We start from the raw sequence: 23,995 nt of genomic DNA on the forward strand, positions 1-23,995 counted from the left end.
CCACGACAACTTCGCGCTAATACAAAGTTATGTTACAGAGAGTAAGCAGCACTCACTTTCCCTGCAGACGTTGGTTTATAACCGCACTGATCTGCAGTCTCAAATTGGTGTATGTAATTTATACAAAGATAACAGGTTACATAACAGAGGGAAGGTACAGTAAGTGCAGTAATTATTACAAAAGGGAACAATACTTAATTATACATTATAAGGATATCCTAACTTAATTACAGTTACTAAGAGATAAAAAAAAATAAACAACAGATCGTTCGAAAAGGAACAGAAGCAAAACATTACCTTAGAAGATCCCATCTAGACATATTCAAACGATATGGTGAGTTTGGTTAAAACCGTATTAAAACCTACAAGCTATACTTTTGCTTGTGTCTGTGTTTTTAAAAAAAATATATAAAAAGTGTTCAATGATTTACACTTGGTAAACAGATATAAGGACTTTCAGAGCTGGACTGAACCATTCCTGTATCGCGGGGATGGCATGCTTTGCTAAAACAAACCTTTAGCACCCAAAAAAAAAAAAAAAACTACTTGCAAAATGTTATCCATTATGTTAACTCCCTTCAGTGACATCACAGGTTTTCTGTCCATTAGCTTTGATTTGACAAGTACAAAGTAGCTAATAGGCAGAGCTGAGCATCACTGAAGTTGTCGTTCCAAAACAGGTAGACAGTGAAACGTCTGTTTCTACAGAACTGACAAGCTTGGGGAGCCTGTGGACCTCCTGATTTTTTTTACTACAATCAAACCACCATCAGAGAGACAAAAAAAAAAATTATCAGGGGCTATTGTTAAACAGCTGGATAAAATTGCAAAGTATACAATAATGCAAAGCACATGTTTGGCGATCTAATGATGAGGGGTTAAAGATTTATACAATTCATCTATAGAGAAATGTTCAACATTTTACATGTAACATACGCAATAATAGAGAACTTAAAAGGAACAGGATCTATAAATGTATGTGCGAATACAGCCATGTCGGAAATTTGCTATAATTTACAAGTATATACCAAGTATCTACCCCCTTTGGCAATTATATGGGGGGGAAATGTAACTAAATATCCTATACCGTTAATAATACAATTATTAGCATTTACATAGAGCTAAAATCTTCCACAGCGCTTTACAATTAGAGAAAGGGGATATTTAAAGGTAAAGACCACCCACCTAGAACAAGCTTACAACTTATAAGGAATGTGAAGTAGTTGGATATATATGGTTAGGTGTCTTGCCCAATGACACTTACTGGTTGTGTGGTTTAACGGGAGATACAATTCTGGGTGAGAAACATTACTGCGCCTCTAACCAGATGTTTTCTGGTACTCACTGCAGTAGGTGCTTTAGGATAGTCAGTCCCTCTTTACAGATGAGACGAAAGTATGAAATCAGAGGTTTCCACAAAACAAACATTTCTCCATTCAGAGAATCATTTATACACCCCAAGGAGAGGCTTTAAAGCCACCAAATAAATAGCAGAACAACCATGGAAAACAAGTGTCTCCGGAAAATGTAAGCGTATCCCACAGTAACCTGTATTATCTTTGCGTTTTGTAAAAGACAGAGAAAAGTATACCATATGTGAAACATGTGGGTCTGAATATCAACATCCACTGTTAAAGATCAGATTGCCCAAGAACTGCACTTCTCCCATTCGATATTATAGGAAAATATTATAAAAGTGTTTCATTCAAAAAGGACACTTGGTTTTGAAGATTTTTTTTCATTAAAGGATCACTATAGTGTCAGAAAAACAAAGCGGTTTCCCTGACACTAGTGTGCCCTGAGGGTGCCCCTACCCTCAGGGTCCCCCTCCCGTGGCGCTGAGAGGGTTAAAACCCCTTCAACAGCTTACCTGAGTCCAGCGCCGGCGCTGGTGACCTCTCCTCCTCCGCCGACGTCAGCTCCCTCTGCCAACGTGGATAACTCCACTGGCCACTCCTCAGATGGCTGCTAGAGGTGCTTCCCTGGGCTGACATTCCGTGTCTCCACCCTCTGCATGAAGACACTGAACTTTCCTCATAGAGCTGCATTGATTCAATGCATCTCTATGGGGAGATGCTGATTGGCCAGGGCTGTGAATGACTTTTGCTGGCTCTGACCCTGATCTGAAACCTTGACAGTCTCAACCAATCCTATGCGGAAGCATTTCTGATGATATCCACAATCAGGTTCATTTCAAAGGCAAATAAGGGCAGAGCCATGAGCTGCAGACTTGAATACAGGTAAGTTTACTATATTTAGGGAAGCAAGAGGGAGCCAGTGGGGCTAGATGGTGGTTTTAACATTATAGGGTCAGAATTACATGTGTGTGTGTTCCTGACCCCATTGTGTTCCTTAAACTGGATGTGAGTTTATATGCCCTTTTTTTTAGTCTTTCAGTGAATGTTTTTTCCTCAAAAGAAAACTTTTTTTTTTTTTTTTTTTTTTAACAAGCAGGTCTGTCACATTTTAGTATTTCATAAAGAAATAATCTTTAGAGACTACTTAGTCTTCTGGGCAAACCTGAGGTTGACAAAAATTGACAAATGGCAGAGCTCCCCTGTAAATTTTTGTTTAATCCCAGCAGCTGTCAAGAGTGATAGCTGTGGGATGCAGGCATTGTCTCGCTCATCACCGTCTCACAGGATCCTCCATAGGCCTCAGTGTCGTATTCTCACACAGGCATGAGAGTACATCACTGATGTGCCTCCTAGCAGATGAAAAGCCCGGAGCTGAAGAGGGTCCCCAGGATGAAACCAACGGTTGTCTTAAGGAACTGCTTCAGGTAAATAAAACCTAACTTTGACTGCACCCCATATGAAATAACCCAGAAACTGTGAGATCTACCTTAAGTGGATCTAGATATACACACCCACACACCTTAGAATTCCAAGTCGTACTCTGCTGGCCAGACCTTAAAATTACTTGCCACTGCAAGGCTGGAGAGCCCGTGACATACTCAACAGGGTAGAATTTATAATCACCAGGGGTAAAATTTCACTCACAAATGGCTGGTGGAGATTGTGAGTATACATTTTTTAATACAAGAATTTTAACTGCATTGTATGTACATGTATGACAACAATTATTCCCCACTACTTTAACATACCAGTGTAACAGTAACCCTAATCTAAACTTATCAGGGATTATTAAAGAAAAGTAAGTAGTGAATCTCGTATTAGGGGAAAATAACACTCTCTGGTTTCTGGAGACATTTACAAGCCATTTGACCGTGACCTGATCTCCAGAACCTCTCCAATGGCATTATTTCCCCATAATACACAGTTTAATGGTATGCATTTCAACACTATTATCTCAACTTTCATTTATTTAAGATTGATTGCTGGGATAGCTTGTTATGAGTCAGAATAAAACAATTAGAGGCAAAATAAATGTGCAGAAAAATTACACAGGAGGCAGATCATTAAAAAATAATGAACAATGGAAGGAAATGGAAAGCATGACTCAACCTAATATAGACAGAGAACACAAATCACTTGGGAGTTCTTTTGAAGCCGAAACATTGGATGACACTTGGAATAGATGGGGAAGCATGAATAAATAGATGTACTGTAAGATGTACTCATTCTGTCAATAGATAAAGCTTTGATAGTAGCATGAAAAAGCTCCGACACAAGCATCCCAGCGTGAACCATCCAAGTTGGATTCAGCCTATTAGCTAAGTTTTAGTAACCTATAGATTAGCTTGAGTGGTATACAGTAGAGGATCCCAATCTTTGAGGCACAGGTACAGGTTTTGTCAGTATCCCCACTGGAACAGAACAGGTTAACGTTAATGTCTAAATGCTGGACCTGTTGGTGGCCTTGTTGACTTGGCTGATAACGGATCTAACGTTTTTGATTAGTAAATATATCAATCTCGATAATACTAAAATATGACAAGTTTATTTACTAAAAATGCATCAGTCTCCAGCAGGGCCGCATTAACATAGGGGCTGATTGAGCTGCAGCTCCAGGCCCAGGCCCATGCCCATGAAATAGGCCCATTTAAAAAAAACAAAAAAAATTAATACATTTTTTTTCATTATTATTATTTTTTTTTTTTACACACTACTCTTAGGTTTGCAACCTGCCTGGTATTTTATGTATTTATTTGAGGCTGGCTGGCCGTGCCGGTATTGCAGTAATACCGACAATACAAATGCAGATATTTTTTTCAGTATAAACGGAGATTACTCTGCAATACCAGCACCAGCCAGTAAGGGTCACTGTGTGTGGAGAGAGGCAGGAATAGGAAGTTATAGCATATCCCTAACTGCCTCTCTTTACTCACTGATCCGCGGGGAAGCAGCTACGCAGAACAGAGGGTCCAGACAGCAGCTCCCAGCCTGCAGAGACAGCCTACAGCTCAAGTAAGTAAAGGTTGGGTGGAAAGGCAGCGGGGAGACACGGGGACACAGACACACGGGGACACAGACACACGGGGACACAGACACACGGGGACACAGACACACGGGGACACACACACACACGGGGACACACACACGGGGACACACACACACGGGGACACACACACACGGGGACACACACACACGGGGACACACACACACGGGGACACACACACACGGGGACACAGACACACGGGGACACAGACACACGGGGACACAGACACACGGGGACACAGACACACGGGGACACAGACACACGGGGACACAGACACACGGGGACACAGACACACGGGGACACACACACACGGGGACACACATTGTGACATGGAGACACTAGGGACACAGTGTCTCCATGTCTCCCAATGTCCCCGTGTCTCCCAGCCAGTGTCCCCACGTCTCCCAGCCAGTGTCCCCACGTCTCCCAGCCAGTGTCCCCACGTCTCCCAGCCAGTGTCCCCACGTCTCCCAGCCAGTGTCCCCACGTCTCCCAGCCAGTGTCCCCACGTCTCCCAGCCAGTGTCCCCACGTCTCCCAGCCAGTGTCCCCACGTCTCCCAGCCAGTGTCCCCACGTCTCCCAGCCAGTGTCCCCACGTCTCCGTGTCAGTGTCCCCACGTCTCCCAGCCAGTGTCCCCACGTCTCCGTGTCAGTGTCCCCACGTCTCCGTGTCAGTGTCCCCACGTCTCCCAGCCAGTGTCAGTGTCCCCACGTCTCCCAGCCAGTGTCAGTGTCCCCACGTCTCCCAGCCAGTGTCAGTGTCCCCACGTCTCCCAGCCAGTGTCAGTGTCCCCACGTCTCCCAGCCAGTGTCAGTGTCCCCACGTCTCCCAGCCAGTGTCAGTGTCCCCACGTCTCCCAGCCAGTGTCAGTGTCCCCACGTCTCCCAGCCAGTGTCAGTGTCCCCACGTCTCCCAGCCAGTGTCAGTGTCCCCACGTCTCCCAGCCAGTGTCAGTGTCCCCACGTCTCCCAGCCAGTGTCAGTGTCCCCAGTCTCCCAGCCAGTGTCAGTGTCCCCACGTCTCCCAGTGTACCTAGTGTCCCCATGTCACAGTGTCCTCATGTCTATTTCCACAAGTGCCCCCATGTATCCCAGTGTCTGTCCCCATGCCTCCCTCCCAGTGTCTCCCAGTGTCTCAGTGTCCCCATGTCTCCCAGTGTCTGTTTGTCTCTGTGTCCCTAGTGTCTGTGTCCCCATTTCTCCCAGTGTCTCCATGTCTGGATCCACAAGTGCCCCCATCGCTCACTGTGTCCCAATGTCTCTCAGTGTTCCCTAGTATCCTAGTGACACGGGACACAGGGAAACTAGGGGAAATGGGGACACAGACAGTGGGATTGGGCGACATGGGGACACTGACACTGTGATACATAGGGACACTGATGCCAGGCTGGCCTTCCAATTCTCTGGGCAGACATGCCGCCCTTTTGGCTGTTCTCGTCACGTGATTCGTGTCAGTGGCCCACCCTTTTACCCCGCCCACTGACTTCCTGCTTCACTGGCCACTGCTAGAGGGTATGGATTTACTTGAAAGATGAATGCATAAATTAGAGAGAGATTAGCATTGAGTATGTGTTTTCCTATAGCTGCATCCTTTAAGTTTCCCTCCAACACCATCTCCATCAGATACATGACGCTTGAGAGGTATGACTGTTTCAGTGTTTTTGGTTGATAAGATTCTGTAATTAGGCCCCATCAGAATTGTCAGCACCAGGCCCACTGGGCTATTAATCTGGCCCTGGTCTCCAGGGTTGTGGAAATTAGAGATTATTTTTTTATTATTTTTTTAAAAGCACCTTGGAAAGAAATGGCTGCAAAGTAAACTAGACCCAATGCTGCAAAGTAAGCTTGTTCTTTTATTTTCTTTGTACCTATTCTCATAATACAGTGTGCAGTAACATGGTAAGCAATTCACCAGCTTTATTAGAGGGTTGCTTCAAGCACTATGACCACTTCAGAGGCTTCAGAATGACTCCTCTGCTACTAAAGTTGCAACTTTATCTCCAGCAGAATCATAGGAGCGTCATTAGTCAGCCTGGAACTAGAAATCTGTGCAAAATTAGGATGAAGTGGTCTGGGTGCAGTTGCCCTATCGTTTTGACCCCTTAACGTAAAACATGTTTACATTGCAGTGTAATGTAGTTGCTTCCTGTTCATGAACAGAGTTTTACTGCATGAAATTACTGTCCACGTCCTCATGCTTTGCATAAGTGTCTTGTTGCTGGAAACGAACTATTATTAAACTTAACTTTTTACCAGCAAAAAGGGGGTGGACAGTGATCACAACAATGGAGGAGAATTATCGTTTTTTTCAGGACTACATGTTCCCTTCTATTGTTGTTAGGGTACGTTACAGGTTCCCTTTAAAAAAAAAAAAAAAAAAAAAAGGACATTGTCCAGAGCTATGTTCATTACCGATTTTGTTCTTCCAGCTTTGCTAGCAGCTCTTCCTCATCTGGGCTTAACTGAGCTGGGGAGGTAGGAGAAAGTGCAGGTGTAGACAGGGTGGTCGATGACGATGTAGTGTGTAGTGAAGCCGATGGACTTGCCACCTGACTTGCCATTTGACTGACAGTGTGTGACACTGTGTTCTTCACCCATGAGAGAGTAGAGCTCAACTTTTCTGCAACCTTGTCTGTCGCCACCTGGAATAGAGAAGATGAGTTACTGTTTTTTTTTTTGTTAAACTTCCTTACTGAGAAGAGTTTCCATTTTTGGCACTCCTTTAAATGACACCTCATCTGTTACCATGCAAGCGTGCTAAAAATGCAGCAAGTGTTAAAGAGCTCTGAGATAATAAACAGACAAAATTAAGAGTCACTGAAGCTGAAGGAGGTGCAACAAAAATAAAATAAAAAAGGAATGATCACATTTTATACTGATTCAAGTTCTGTAATAAATGTTACCGTATATACTCGAGTATAAGCCGAGTTTTTCAGCCCATTTTTTGGGCTGAAAAACCCCAACTCGGCTTATACTCGAGTCAGAGTCTGTATTATGGCAATTTGCATTGCCATAATACAGACTGGGGGGAGAGGGGGCTGGCAGAGCTGTAACTTACCTTTCCTGCAGCTCCTGTCAGCTCTCTCCTCCTCCGCCGGTCCGTTCAGCACCTCGGTCAGCTCCCAGTGTAAATCTCGCGAGAGCCGCGGCTCTCGCGAGATTTACACTGGGAGCTGACAGAAGAGCAGAACGGACGGCGCAGAGGAGGAGAGAGCTGACAGGAGCTGCAGAACAGGTAAGTTACAGCTCTGCCAGCCCCCTCTCCCCCCCACTGAACTGCCACTGGACCACCAGGGAAGGAGAGCCCCCCTCCCTGCCATATATCAAGCAGGGAGGGGGGACGAAAAAAAAAAAAAAGAAATAAAATAATAAAAAAAAAGGGGTATAAGGACCACTATGGGAGGGGGGGGGGTATAAGGACCACTATGGGAGGGAGGGGGTTGGTTAAGGACCACTATGGGAGGGAGGGGGGTATAAGGACCGCTATGGGAGGGAGGGGGGGTATAAGGACCACTATGGGAGGGAGGGGGGGGGGGGTAAGGACCACTATGGGAGGGAGGGGGGGATAAGGACCACTATGGGAGGGAGGGGGGGGATAAGGACCACTATGGGAGGGAGGGGGGGTATAAGGACCACTATGGGAGGGAGGGGGGTATAAGGACCACTATGGGAGGGAGGGGGGGTATAAGGACCACTATGGGAGGGAGGGGGGGTATAAGGACCACTATGGGAGGGGGTGGGATAAGGACCACTATTGGAGGGAGGGGGGTATAAGGACCACTATGGGAGGGAGGGGGGGTATAAGGACCACTATGGGAGGGAGGGGGGGTATAAGGACCACTATGGGAGGGGGTGGGATAAGGACCACTATGGGAGGGAGGGGGGGTATAAGGACCATTATGGGAGGGAGGGGGGGGGTATATGGACCACTATGGGAGGGATGGGGGGGGATAAGGAACACTATGGGAGGGAGAAGGGGGATAAGGACCACTATGAGAGGGAGGGGGTGGGATAAGGACCACTATGGGAGGGGAGGGGGGAGTAAGGACCACTAGGGGAGGGGTGAGTCAGGACCACTGGGGGGGGGAGTGAAGGAACACGGGGGTGGGGAGGTAAGGACCACTGAGGGAGGAGGAGGGGAAGTCAGGACATATGGGGGGAGGGGGCGGCAAATTTTTTTTTGCCTACGGCGGCAAATATCCTTGCACCGGCCCTGCACACACTGCATTCACACACTGCATTCATGCACACACACACTGCATTCATACACACACACACTGCATTCATACACACACTGCACTCATACACACACTGCACTCATACACACACGCTGCACTCACACACACACACACACATACGCACACACTGCACTCACACACACACACACATACGCACACACTGCATTCATTATACACACACTGTAAATAAATATTCAATTAATATATTTTTTTTAGGATCTAATTTTATTTAGAAATTTACCAGTAGCTGCTGCATTTCCCACCCTAGTCTTATACTCGAGTCAATAAGTTTTCCCAGTTTTTTGGGATAAAATTAGGGGCCTCGGCTTATATTCGGGTCGGCTTATACTCGAGTATATACGGTATGATATTTGCATAGATAAGGATGAATGGTGCTCTTCTTTTTCATGGCCTATCCCTGATTGAACACACCATAAAGTAATTAATAAATGGTACATGGTTTCATCTAAATTATCAAGAATTTCTCCCAGCTATGATGAGAGCTGCTGGAGATGTGGAGTGTCGAGAGGAGATTATCTACATATATGGTGGCAATGCAAAAAAGTGGTCTATTTATGGCAATTGGTCAAATGCACCATAAATAAAAAATATGTCATATTAAGCTGCCAAGAAAACCGGAAATCATGTTGTTTCATCTTGAATGGCCTAATTTAAATAAATTAGACCTAACAGTGATTATTCACGGTCTGGTCCCAGCAAAGATTCTAATTGCAAGTAATTGGAAGAATGTTTAGTCCTTTACCGCTCCACATCTTAGCAGACTAAATGTCAAATACAGATGGAAAGGGGTATTAATATTTTTAATTACCATTATCAAGATATTGGCCCATGGAACAAGTGGATAAGTATATTAGAAGACATAGAAAGAGAATAAAACCATTAATAACAAAAAAATATAGAATTTTTCTAATAGGGAGTAACAGGACAGCACCGGTGCCCTCTCTGTGACTGATGGTTTTAGTTCTGTTTTTTGTTTTTTTAATACTTATGACTGAATGTATGGTAAGGTACATTGTATTTTGTTTTTATATGAGTTGTTGATGCCATCATCTACCCTTTGATGGGCTGAATCAACAACAAACAAAATTAGACTACAATATACCAACTTGAATGGATAATTATGTGTCAAGTGTTTAAACCTAATGTAATGTAATATGAAAATCTGTTATAAAGAATATTTTTTTAAAAGATTTACATTTTCAATACAGAATGTCAATCACAAATTAAAAATTAAGTAAATGATAACACCACAACAATAAATGTATTTAATTCAACACAAACACAAAAAAGAACAAAGTTGGCAAAATTGAGAAAGATCCATCTACAGCTACTGAATTTTGTTTAGTCCTAAATATGATGCATATTTGTGGCTTTTAAATTTACATAATTGTAAAAGAGGTCTTTTGTACAAGTTATATAACAGTAGAGTGGTACATTTAATAGTTGGTGTAAATATTATATAACAGAGTCTCCCAGCAGTGTTACGGCAGGAGAGTAGAGCAGGCTAGTAACCTACACAACAGGCTGTCAATAGCTACTTAAACTGGGTTAAGGGAAAATTGTCTTTTTTTTTATTATTGAAAAATAAAAGTTGGCACGTAGTCTTTAAGTTTTGCAAAAAAAATACATATCGGGCTCCATGAGAGCAGCCATCTTGATGTTTTCTTTGGTCGGAAGCACTATTTGTCTGTGAAGGCCAGGCATGCACAAATTGCTGTAACCCAACAGTACATTTTTTTAAATGCCCTTATTATACGTATGTTATCAGAATTTATTAACAAACTCTACTAGATATTGATGGTATTGGATTGGATAAACTTGGCTTCTGAACAAAGAATTTAATGAATGCCGCCCCAATAGTACATCAGTGAACCAGAAGATACACTAATTAAAAAAATACATATAATGAAAAAAAATTAAAATTCTTTAGTTATATGTATGCAAAAAAAATAAATAAATAAATTATAGACACAGAGGTTATGACTCCTGTTATATTTGAAAATAATGAAACATGATGGCGGTTTTCCATTAAATTGAGAGAGAGTTGGAAGTTTGGAAGTTGGAAGTTTGAGGAGGACCCCTTTAATTCTGAATTGTTGGTTTGATAATACAATGACACCGAACTAGTCCATATAACTTATGTACCCCATTGGCATTTCAAGCAGCATCTCCGTGCAGAAATATTATAAAAAAGACAGGGAAGCAATGCTAACATAACAAAAACTGCATGAAGAAAAAAAACAAAACAAAACAAAAAAACAGCAACGATCAGGTTGAATTCACTTTAAAAACAAAAAAGTCCAGACAGACTGCAGCTGTTGGAATTCCTCCCATCATTCTTTAACGTAATCTGAAAAGCGCCTGTTTTTTCAGACCCATTCCCTAGTTTGTGGTGCAATGCATGCTCGTTATATTTAATACATCCCACGACAGACAGAGCGATGGTAGGAAGTTGCTAGGTAACATAATTACTGCACTGCAAGAGAAATCTAAGCCAGAAAGGTATGTATCTGCATAACGTACAGCGTCCAACAGCTTGGCTCTGCTCTGGCTGACATGGGCACCAGTAACAAGCCTTTGCCTGGCCCTTCTACATAGCGCTTCCTTTTCAGACCAGACAAAGACCTATTGATGACAGCACGAATCATTCATTTACATCAATGTACAGAGATCACATTATTCGATAAGTTGTCACAATACAACCAGGAGTAAAGGGCTAGCAAGAAAGGGTTTACTTCTTAGGAATTAAGAATGACAACAAATGAAGCATGTGGATACATTTAAGCAGCCTGCACACTTAAACTCTCATCAGGATATGATGAAGTGAAATCGTGCATTGTCATGGCACAAATTTTGTGTGTTTGCTCTTCCACGTGAACGGAATGTAAATATACGATGCGGAAAAGCTAAAAATAGAGTTTTCTGCTTCGCTTTCATTCAAACGCTCACCGGGATTTAGAAGCTGCAGCTGAATTCACAGATGCCTGGAATCCATGGGCAGCTAAGGGAACAAGTGACGTAACGAAGGCTCATTCCACAGACATGAGATTGGAGGCTTGCTTCTCATCCTGTATTAGAAGTAGGGTCTAAAACATTACTGGTGACAGTATCTATATATACAGAGAAACTGCGTCAACTCAGAGCATCTCCGCTATATTCTACTATCTAAGCCCAAATACATATAGGCCACACAAGATGCTATCAATATCTCATCATTGTCAAATAATTAGAACAAAAAGCAATTAGTACAAAATGCCATTAAAATCAGTCAAGTCAACACCACCCAGCTGCAGTCTGATAAAGAGTCATAGGAGAATGGGGAGAAGGGATGACGGCTCATCAAGGCAATTAGGAACACTTGAGAAGATATTCTGGTACTAAATAACTAAAAGTGGGGCAGTTGTCATGGTAACCAGAGGGACCAGTAGGTAAATTCCATTGGTGACTCCTTTCCTTCAGCGTATTTGCACACTTTTTAGAATAGAGCAGTTTGATAAATCTCCATCGTTGAAAGGAATAAATGTGAAAAAGTTAAACAAGGCTAATCTATTTTATTTAGGGTTTGGCAATTGTCAGATTTAAAGGAACACTGAAGGTACATTTTACTTACAATCAGAATTCAGCTCCTGGCTCTTCATATGCCAGGAAGAGGCAAGAGCAGAACATGGAGGTCTATGGAGGATTGCACATGACCCTTCGTAGATAATTTTAAGCGATGAGATAATGCATTATTCCTCCGGCCGTTACTAATTTTCAAAACTTGACAAAGGTAGCTCTGCCTTACGTAAATTGGAAGAAATATACCCCGTATTTATCGGCGTATAACATGCCCCGGCGTATAACACGCACCTCATTTTAAGAAGGAAATTTCCCCCACTCCCAGTGTCCCCCCCCCCTCCCCTTGTCCCATAATTACTTACCTGTCTTGAAGCATGGGCTGGCTTCACAGCGCATACTGCGGTACAGGAACTTAAATTTCAGGTTCCGGTTTCCGGCGGGACTGAAAGGAAGTGTGCACACTGAGTGCGCACTTCCTTTCAGTCCCGCCGGAAACCGGAACCTGAAATTGAAGTTCCAGTACCGCGGTGCGCGCTGAACACCGGCCCACGCTTTCCCCTCACTTTTGAGGGGAAAAAAAGTGCGTCTTATGGAGCGAAAAATATGTATATCGGCGTATAACAGGCACATATCATTTGCCCCCTATTTTCAGGGAGGAAAAGTGCGTGTTATACGCCAATAAATACGGTATATAAAGCAAATAAGTCCCTACTTTGCCTTATGTATTTTTGGAGTAAAGATTAGGAGCGAGACAGAAGAGGAACAGATTGAAGCAAATTAAAGGGACACCATAGTCACACAACAATTGCAGTTTAATGTAGCTGTTCTGGTGAGTATAATCATTACCTTTAGCCATTTTCATATATACGCAGTTATTTTCAGAAAAAAAGGCAGTGTTTAACCCCTTAAGGACCAAACTTCTGGAATAAAAGGGAATCATGACATGTCACACATGTCATGTGTCCTTAAGGGGTTAAATTGCCTCCTAGGGACACCTCCAGTGGCCACTCCTCAGATGGCCACTGGAGATGCTTCCTGCAGCATTGCCGTTCAACTAGATGCTTAATTTGCCTAATAGAGATGCACGGATTCAATGCATCTCTATGAGGAGGTGCTGATTGGCCAAACCAGCGTTTGTCCCCGCCCTTTTCCCAATTTCAGCCAGGCCAATGCTTTCCCATAGTGGCTAAAAATCGTAATTTGTGATGTCAACAAGGAGGCAGAACCCACGCGGCGCTGGAAAAAGGTTTTAACCCTTTCTAAATATAGGTGTGTGTTCCTGACCCTAGAGTGTTCCTTTAAGTATACAGTGACAAAGCTTTAAAGGAACACTGTAGCATTTGGGATACAAATATATTCCTAACAATATAGTTCCCGGTTTGTTGTTTACGTCCCTGGCCTGCAGGGAGTAGAGAAGGTAATTTAGATGCAATTTCTCCATCACAGCGCCAGTCTCCGTGGGGAAGCTCCATCTAGTTAGCTTAGAAGATCATCGAAATAGATGATCTCAGCCAATCCAATGTTTTCCCTCTAAGCATTGGGTGGCTATTGCACAGAAGTGAAAAAATGTTGGTCTCTCTGAGTTTTACTCTGCTACTTCATTGGATGCACCTCTAGTTGTCTTTTCTAGCAGCATATTCATTTTTAAGTAAAAGGTACACTACAGTCCCCAGAACAACTACAACTTAATGTAGTTATTCTGGAGAGTATAGTATGTCCCTGAAAGCATTTCAGCTTACCTGTGTGAAGGGCCTGCAGAATGCAGTAACCCTGTGTATGTGCATGCGCCAGAGGGGGGCCGTCCGTGGGCATGTACACATGACATCACTGATGCGCATGCACGGTATCAGGATAAGGTTTTTTTAGTGCTGCAAGAACCCATGCGCCACAATCAGTTTGCAGGACGCATGTACAGTATAAGGAAGGGTATTCAAACTCTGATACTGCACATGCGCTGGACCAATAACAGCGTCAGAATACCCTATTCTATACCCTGTATACGGTCTATACTACCAGCACAGCTGATTGCGGCACATGCGCTCTCACAACGTTAGAAATTCCTAACCCGATACAGCACACAAGAAGTTTACACATATAGACACACCTTTTGCGCATGCACAAAGTACCAGCACCCTATGGACATCTAATGCAATAAGAGCCAATTTCCCCTTCTGGTGGGGCGCAGGCAGCCCAACCTTCAGCTGATTCAGCCTCACTTCCAGTGCAGCCGCATCACTGTGAAGTGTATAGAGTTCTAACAAAATAGGGGATTTTGAAAGAACACCGGCGGGTCCACGCAGCTTGGAATAAAGTTGAAGAGGAGGCCAGGTACCTAAATAGTGTTTTTAGCACTATATGGTCAGGAATACACATTTACCCTACAGTGTTCCTTTCATTGTCTTTGAATGGGACACACCTTAGGGGGTTTACACACAGGTCATCTGATAAATTGTATTACCTTAAAACAAAACACTTGTGAGACATTTGTATTAGGAAGATTAACTAGAAGGGTAAACTTCCATTAACGCCCAAGCTGTTGGCTATCCATAAACATCTACAGACAACGAGCCAAATAAAAAGGCTGGTAGCCCACGTTTACTTAATGAGAATGTATAACGTTAAATGGGTTCAGTTCACTCTGTTTAGAATCATTATCTTAGCAGGTGCGAGCATCTACAGGTATTAAAAGAGAAAAATAAATTCAAGTACATCATGTACTTGAATCTGTGCAAACAAATATTCTGAACTCTGTGGTTAGAACGGAGAATACTATAATTATTTCCCAGTGAATCCTTTTTGTTGCAGGGAATACCAACGTTAACAGACCAGATCGAGGTCAGGCTGTGTGCACAGCTTAAGGAGATTGTGCCTTTATCTGGTGTTCATGCAAGTGCTTTCCGGCTATTGAAAACAGGATATCAATTGATATAAAGGGACTTAAATAGATGTGAATTGGAAACAGAAGTTTCATGCGACACAATCCATTTACGCTAAACAGGAACAGTTGGAGCAGGATTTCCACAAAAAGCAAAGCTGATTTGTAGTCTGAAATCGGTCAAAGCTTCCCAATTTCTCCACTTACAGCATGTTTGTCAAAACAATATTAGCATGTAGGTAAATTTATTACATTCAAAAAAATGGTTAATTCTAGCTAAAGTTCTGTATTGCTGAAAGAAGAGAAATAGAGAATGAGTAGCTGGTATCCCACCACAGCAAGAAATATATGATACACCCGAAGATCATATACTATATCCCGGAAATCACACCCACACAATGTGTCAGATTATGTCTAATTTACAGTATATTCTATAGGACAAATGCCTTAAATAAATTCCCCCTACAGATTATCCACCTGACGGATATTATTGATGAACAGGCTCTTAAAGGGCCGCGGCACCTAACCAGGCCCTTGTGATATCGGCTGGCTGTGGTTAAGGGACAGCTAAAAATACTGAAGAGAGGAGGAGGCTGGAGGCGGCACCATCACAGTCAGCATGTAGGTAGAGGAGATGCTGGAGTGAGCTGCTGCATGCTTACTACAATCAGCCTCAGCCAGGACCCCAAGCAAGCCAACCTCCTGGACACAAAACTTAAGCTAACAAGAGGGTGGCTGTAAATCAAATTGTTATAACACGTTTCTATGTATGTCAGTTTGTGCGTGCATCTGTTTGGCAAGGTGTGTGTATATGCCAGAGCGTGTGTGCATGTGTATATCTGTGTGCATGTGTCCGTGTGCAAATAGTTGTAATATGTTGTTAAAGAGTCGTGTACTCATAATAAAATGTCATGTCTTTGTTCATACATGTTTGCTGGTTGTGTGTATGTGTGAATGATGTGGGGATGGAGGGGGGCGCAGCGCAGTTGCTGGTGAAGCCACCTTCCTGAATTGAGGTTTTTGCATGTTGAGAGGTCTGTGTAACATAAATGGATATGCAATGTCTACATCTCCCATGATGATCTACCAGCTTTCTACCTGGAAAAGTATTATGAGAGATGTAGTCTGCAGTATCTGTAATGGAAAAGGTTGTTGAACACCGTAAAACCATTCACAGTATTGCAAAAATGTTACCACTGTACTTTTATGGCTTATTGGAGTGTAAATATCGAAATATAAAGAGCTCCCAATAATATTAAAGTTAATAACCCCTTCAGTCACTTACCTGCAGGGTTTTGACTAATAGGGCTAAGGGCAAGACACCCAGACCACTCCAATGGGCAGAAGTGGTCTGGTGCCTACAGTGTCCCTTTGATAAAATTAAAATTACCAGGAATTTCAAGAGTCTGCAAACTTCATTTGCCCAGGCTCTCTCCAGCCATAATAATTGTTTATAGATATATATATATATATATATATATATATATATATATATATATATATATATATAAAGAGGGCAGACAATTCCTCTGTGCCTGGTTGTACAAAATTGCATTACTGGCATCTAGCTGCTGAGTAATGTCAGTATTTGTCAACGAGCTAATACAATCACATTATTATTTATTTTATATAAATGGACGTCAAGTCAAAAAGGCACCCAGCACTACATCGAGTTACAATGCCGGCCCCAACCTGTAGACTGCAGCACAAGTCAACGACAAGAGGGGAGACATATATACTGAGCGCTCACCACAGACAATAGAGAAGAAAGAGACAAAAGAGCTACATGGATGAGAGAGGGCAATCTTAAAGGGACACTATTGTCACCAGAACAACTACAGCTTATTGAATTTGTTCTGGCGAGTAGAATTATTCCCTTCAGGCTTTTTGCTGTAATCACTGTCTTTTCAGAGAAAAGGCAGTGTTTACATTGCAGCTTAGTGATAACTTCACTGGGCACTCCTCAGATGGCCGTTAGAGATCCTTCCTGGGTCATGGCTGCCTAAAATGCATCCAAACATTCAGTATCTCCTCCCTCTGCATGCAGACACTTAACTTTCCTCAGAGATGCATTGATTCAATTCATCTCTATGAGGAGATGCTAAGTGGCCAGGGCTGTGTTTGAATTGTTTTGGCTCTGCCCTTGATCTGCCCCCTTGTCAGTCTCAGCCAATGCTATGGAGAAGCACTGTGATTGGATCAGGCTACCACTTCTGAAGATGTCAGCAGGCAGCTTGTTATTCTGAGGCAAACAGCATGCAGACCTACAGCTTCAGGCTTGAATAGGAGCAGGATGTTGCAATATTTAGTGAGGCATGAGGGGCCCAGGGGGGGGCTAGATGGTGGTTTTAACACTATAGGGTCAGGAATACATGTTTGTGTTCCTGACCCTATAGTGATCCTTTAAGAAGACTTTCCCTTAACAGACCAGAACCATTTAAATGCTGATGTTATTTGTATTGCTTAGTTGTCAAAGTATTCAAAAGCTGCATCAACCCGCCTCCCTCTAAGTAGCTCTAGGATGCCCAGAGCTACTTAGAAATAACATGGCCACAACACAAGCATCCAAATAGGTAAGAAACTGACATCTCTGAACTACTCTACATTAAAACCATGACTCATACCAAAAATACAAAGCGCAGGTAGATTCACCATCAATAACTGGTATCTACTACATGCATATTGAGAGAAGAAGAATTATAGTGAGATGATTGCCTTTTATAAATGGCTTAATCCCAAGAATAACTTCTCTTTAATGACAAGGATATTATTTAATCAATATGCTCTGCAGCAAACAAATGCCAAGTTATTATCAATTAGCTGTGATTTCATAGAGAGTTATGCTGTTACAAGGAGCCATGCCAAATATTAGCCAGTTTCTCCACGTGACCCATTTTGTTTGTACAGAGAATAAAATCGATGCCAGTCATTCTTATAGAACAATGAATTTCTCTACTTAATTACCATCAAAGAGCAAAAGTAGATCACACTGTTACTACTAGCTGTAAAGGGAAACTATGAAGCAAAAATGAAATAAAAAAAAATAAAAAAAAGAATAAAACTGTTCTGTAATCTAATGGCAATGACAAATCCATCAGTTTATCTATAACCTAACAGTTTAGTGAGGGCTAACAGCAGAGCCATGGTATGGCTCCATCTCTGGACACAATTTATGGTTTTAAGCAGTTCTGCAGATTATAAAAATAAATTAAATTATATATATTATATATATATATATATATATATATATATCTCAATATTATTTATACAGTAATCCCAGTTGTGGCGATAGGACCACTCGGGGCTGTGACTCCCAAGTTGGGGGAGTGGCTTTAACAAATTCCAGGTGGGACATTGTCTAAGAACAACTAAGATACTGCGCAGTACACTATGACTCCCAGGCCTCTGGTAGAGGACCTGAGAATGAGCAATAAAATATACCACCCAGGAGGGATGAGAAAATAAAAAATTTTTGGGAGGTCCTTTGAGTGCTGCCAATTATTATGTTTATTCATATCTGCATGGGTTAGCACCTAGGCATATTGCAGATTATTGATATTTTGTTGATTGCGTGCTGGAGTTTGAAAGAGTGTGTGTGTGTGTGTGTGTATATATCAATGTTAAACAAAAGGTGGGTGGGCATATGCAAGTTATTTTAACAAAGAATAACTTGCATATGCCGCATTCCATTCCCCCCCCCCCCTCCCCCATCTGTCAGAAGTATTTGCCAAGGAGTAAAATGCCCCAGGTAAACAATGGTCACAAAGGAGAGCTAACGCGCTCTCTCTCTCTCTCTCTCTCTCTCTCTCTCTCTCTCTCTCTCTCTCTCTCTCTCTCTCTCTCTCTCTCTCTCTCTCTCTCTCAAAGTGTATTTGTTTAGCAGTTATCAGAAGGTTATCTTCATACATAAGGTCTTTTTATGCAAATCAACTTACTATTACTATTCCAGTTAAAGAGTTTCTGTCACAGCAATACATTTTCGGAGTATTTCATAAAGATATAATCTTTGGGATATTCTCCTACTGACTGCAATGGAATTACACTGAAATAGTTTTTTGGAATTTCACTGAAATTCCAACATAATTTAAACATGTAAGAGTTTAACAAGACTTCACTAAAGACTTTGTTTCCACTGTTTTGACTATTCCATCGGCCATCGTAGCGGTGAGAATTAGGCATCCCCTGGCACATGGCGCAAGTTGTGGTCTACGGAAGATAATGCGGTCTTGTGGGATCCTCAATAGATCACTTTGCATTACAATTTTATTCTGATGTTACTGGTTTTCAAACTGCAATAATCCACTGAAAACGTATTCCAATGCCTAATCTGTATTCATGCTTTTACTACATTGCCAATTCATGGCTTTTTTTGGTCTCTTTGTTGCGGTCGCTCCCACACATTTTTGTTTTATCTCTACCCCAACATGAATTCTTTATCCCACACTGTCTCTAGCTTTCTTTTACTGTCTGTGTCTGCTCGATTAGAAAGACATGGAAGGTTTTAACTAGGTTTATACTGGTTCAAATCGAATTAAACTACCTAAAAATATTTGCAACGTTAAAGGTAATTTTTATGGAAAAGCCTGAGAATACACTGTACAAGAGATTCCATAGAAAGGCCAAACAGACAGCTACAGTAAAACATGGAGTCACTCACAGAATCATGAGAATTTCCCAGCTCTGAGCGTTCTAAAACGAGGTTTGACATTACTCTAGAATAATGCTTATTAATACCAATACGAATAATAATAATAATAGTAATTAAAACACAACCAGAACTATAAAATGATAACATGAGACTTATATAGACTGCCAAAATAGACATCACATAGTACGTTTAACAATGATTTGGTTTAATCTCAAGAAAGTGTGGAGTTATTTCTACTTGATAATTATTTTTTGGCCATTCTAATCGAGATTTGAAATGGGAAAAACAAAACAAAACAAAAAACCTCAATTAGAGCATGTATGCACTTCCTTTACCTACATACTTTGTTATTGTATGTGCCAATTCATTGTATTCTAAATTGTTGAACATATTTGTTAACACACAAAGTGCTACCAAATTATTGCATGCTAAGCATAATTTTAAAGTGACACTAGTGTCACCAGAACAACTACAGCTTATTGTATTTGTTCTGGTTAGTAGAATCATTCCCTTCAGGCGGTTTGCAGTAAACACAGTGTTTTCATAGAAAATGCAGTGTTTACATTACAGCCTAGGGATAACTCCAATGGCCACTCCTCAGAGGGCTGCTAGAGGTGCTTCCTTGGGCAGTGCTGCACTGTGTGCGGAGATGCTGATTGGCCAGGGCTGTGTTTGACTTGTGCTGGATCTGCCCCTGATCTGCTTCCTTGTCAGTCTCAGCCAATCCTATGGGGAAGCATTGTGATTGGCTCAGGCCACCACTTCTGATGATGTCAGCAAAACAGGCAGATCAGGGGCAGAGGCAGCTGCTGCAGACTTGAATACAAGTAAGATTCTACTATATTTAGGGAGGAAAGGGGGAGAGGCAGGGGGGCTACATGGAGTTTTTAACACTATAGGGCCAGGAATACATGTTTAATAGTGTTCTATTAATAATTACAATATTTTGTTATAGATGCAACACCTGCAATGACTTGTGAAAACAGAAAACACAACAGAAAGTGCACACACACTACAATAGAACACAGGTGTCTACTGATACTGCAGGATCCGTCAGAGAACTACTTAATGCGGTCAATATAAGTTTCACGGATACTCAAAATCTGATGAAATACAGATTACAGAATTATATTTTATTTATTGATGCGATGCATTTCAATATGCAATGTGTACAGACATTAATTAGCAGCCACAGTTATTTATAAAACATAACTTAAAACTCCCTTTTTTTCCCCTCCCTCTGAACGCAAACTCACTCGAGTGCGGCAAAGTACCCAAATAGGTTCAGATATCTTATTTTTGTCAGTGACAGAAAAGCACTCAAAGAAGCCACTCTGGTGCCAAAAAGTGCAGGTATAGCGGTGATATCCTATTCAATAGCCCAAAGAGTGTGGCTTCACACAAATACATAACTTTCTCTTCGAATGAGCCACTGTTTGATGATATTCAGGGTCAGTTAATGTCTACCAATATTTGATTCATGTTACACAGACTGTGCAGGACAACAAATAAATTATTGCTATGTTTACCCCTAATAAACAAAAATAAGACCTCTTACAATGGACCAGGGCAGTGTTTCCCAAACAGCCCTCAAGACCCACCAACAGACCATGTTTTGTCAGTAACTCCATTGTAATAAAACAGAAAAATAAATAAATCCAGGACTGTTGGGGAGCCATGAAGACTCTTTTAGTAACCACTGGACTAAGCCATTGATCCAGAGTGCACACCATCCAACGCCTCCACTGCGCATGGGTGGGATGTATCAAACGTCAACCTGAGATTTGCTTATATATTTACTTTTACAAACTTTTTCTTGCTTCATACTTTTGTCTTTAATTGTGAATGCTATTAGAAGACTTTGCTTTTTGACTACATCCATGCCTTTTTCTGGGATTTTTAAACTAAACACTGAATGCTAACGAATAGAAAACTGCCAGAAGCTCATTGAAGTTGATGATGAGCGCAAGCTTCGTACTTTCTATGAAAAGCGTATGGTCACGGTTTCCGCTGATCCATTGGGTGAAGAATGGAAGGGTTATGTTGTACGTATCAACGGTGGTAACGATACGCAGGGCTTCCCAATGAAACAGGGAGTGCTCACCCATGGCCGTGTGCGTCTTATTTTGAGCAAGGGACACTCCTGCAATTGCCCCAGGAGAACTGGAGAACGCAAGTGCAAGTCTGTGTGTGGCTGCATTGTTGATGCTAACTTGAGTGTGTTGAACTTGGTTATTGTCAGAAAAGGTGAGAAATACATGCCAGGCCTTACAGACAACACAGTTCCCCATCGTCTAGGTCCCAAAAGGGCCAGCAGGATCCGCAAGCTCTTCAATCTCTCGTCGGTATGTGGTTAGAAAACCACTGAACAAGGATGGGAAGAAGCCCAGGACCAAGGCCCCCAAGATCCAGCGTCTTGTAAACCCCTAGATTGCTGCAGCACAAGCGCCGACGCATTGCTCTGAAGAAGCAACGTACACAGAAGAACAAGGAGGAAGCATCGGAGTATGCCAAACTCTTGGCTAAAAGAACAAAGGAAGCTAAGGAGAAACGCCAGGAGCAGACTGCCAAGAGACGTAGACTGTCTTCACTTAGAGAGACTCCACATCCAAATCTGAATCCAGCCAGAAGTAAAGCCCCATGGTGTTAAAGGATAAATAAATCTTGTAAACTATTTAAAAAAAAAAAAAAAGAAAGAAAAAAAAAAAGAAAAAATAAACTGCAAAGCCTGAAAATGTCAATCGGTTACTATAGTTGAATTGACAACGTTTTCAAAATCACCTATTTTTGCCTAAAACTTGCAGTTTAATTTACTTAAACTCCAGCACACCAACGTTAATATGACTACTATTTACCTTTGTAGTATCTTATTATATGAAATACGCTTATCAATAGTGTTTCTCTCTAGCTAAGACCAAGTTTCACAATTTTGCAAACACCCCCAGAAGTGGCATCCCCATTTTGTATGTGCAGAGGCCAGGGCTGAGGTTCAAGGTAGTTATACTTACCTGACACACGGGGTCAAATTTAAATCATTAGAGCATGTAGTAGGTGCCCCCTATCAGGCATGCACTTGTAGGCTACTCTATCTAATGGGAAATTCGATTCGGTCCTGACCGATATACTCTTATGGAAGTGGCCTTAGGTAGTGTAACACTGCAGTCTATGGAGGACCAGCAAGACTATGAGTTGACAAAACATGATGGTGGAAACTCTTAATTTTGTAAAGTCATGTACATTTTTTGTCAGTTTTCTGTAATTTTAACAAGAAGATGTGAGACTCTGAACCTTCTTTTAGAATGCTGTATATGTTTCCAAGCTGTGAACTATGCAAACTAATTCAGTAAAATACTGTGCTTTAATAATCAGTATTACAATCAGTGAAAGAAGCAGACTTTAAAAATCCAAAATAATCAAAGCCCATTGCGCACATGTCTAAGTTTCCATAAGATCTAACCTCATTCTGTCAGCGAATATAGCCTTTTTCACATCATTAATTCACAGCAAGTCGTTCACAAAACAGGGTTTGGGTTTATTTAAGCATCTGTTCCTTAGTAGAGGAAGAACATTTTAAAACACTATTTTGAGGAGCATGTAAGGTTAAGCTCTTTATTCCGGGGTGAGCACAAAGTCTTCTAGAAGGCATTCAAAATACTAACAAGCACAATGGAAGTTAAAGGGACACTATAGTCACCTGAACAACTTCAGCTTAATGAGGTTGATGCAAAAATGCATATACTAGCTATACATAGTTAACACTTGAGAAATCTACGGTATGTCTTTTACAATAGATGATAGTCTTGACAGGTGCCTTGTGCTTGGTCAGCCTAATGTCATGTCTCTCAATTGCCTAATATGTCACAGAGGTAAAGCACTAGTATACCTAGTTTACCAAGTTATAATTCTCGCTCATGTAGTCAGCCAACACAACGTAGGATTTATTAACCGCAGGGTTACCGCATCTCTGATCATCACCTTGTTTAAACTAATTGATACCAGCATGTTCTGAAACTATGATCTTTTCTTGACTACTCTCCAGGTCATTATCATTAAAAAAAAATAAAAAAAAAATGTGCAGTGTATATCCATGTTATGCCTTACCGAATTAATGATTATTGTTCAAACGTGTGTATATGCTGTTTAGGCATTACAGACACATTTGTAACTGCTTATTCTTTGCATGCAAAAATAAAGAATATAAAAAAAAAAAAAGAAAGTTTATCTACTTTAATTTCATACAGACAAGTAGGTAT

The 23,995-nt window shown here is 41.7% G+C and overlaps 1 protein-coding gene and 1 pseudogene across 4 annotated transcripts in view; one reads left to right on the plus strand and one right to left on the minus strand.

Moving 5' to 3' along the window:
* The window catches only part of EVI5 (ecotropic viral integration site 5), a 134,819-nt gene that overhangs the window by 86,332 nt on the left and 24,492 nt on the right, over positions 1-23,995 (minus strand). For 3 of the 4 annotated variants that reach the window (XM_063428396.1, XM_063428397.1, XM_063428395.1), the window contains one exon: positions 6,815-7,044. In XM_063428396.1, coding sequence (XP_063284466.1) covers positions 6,815-7,044 — 230 coding nt within the window. Of the gene's footprint in view, positions 1-297; positions 385-6,814; positions 7,045-23,995 lie in introns of those variants that run through there. The other variant, XM_063428398.1, reaches the window with a different exon arrangement.
* Positions 12,594-22,416, plus strand: LOC134568600 (small ribosomal subunit protein eS6-like; annotated as a pseudogene).

The sequence above is a fragment of the Pelobates fuscus genome, chromosome 7 (genome assembly GCF_036172605.1).
Source record: "Pelobates fuscus isolate aPelFus1 chromosome 7, aPelFus1.pri, whole genome shotgun sequence".
NCBI lineage: Eukaryota > Metazoa > Chordata > Amphibia > Anura > Pelobatidae > Pelobates > Pelobates fuscus.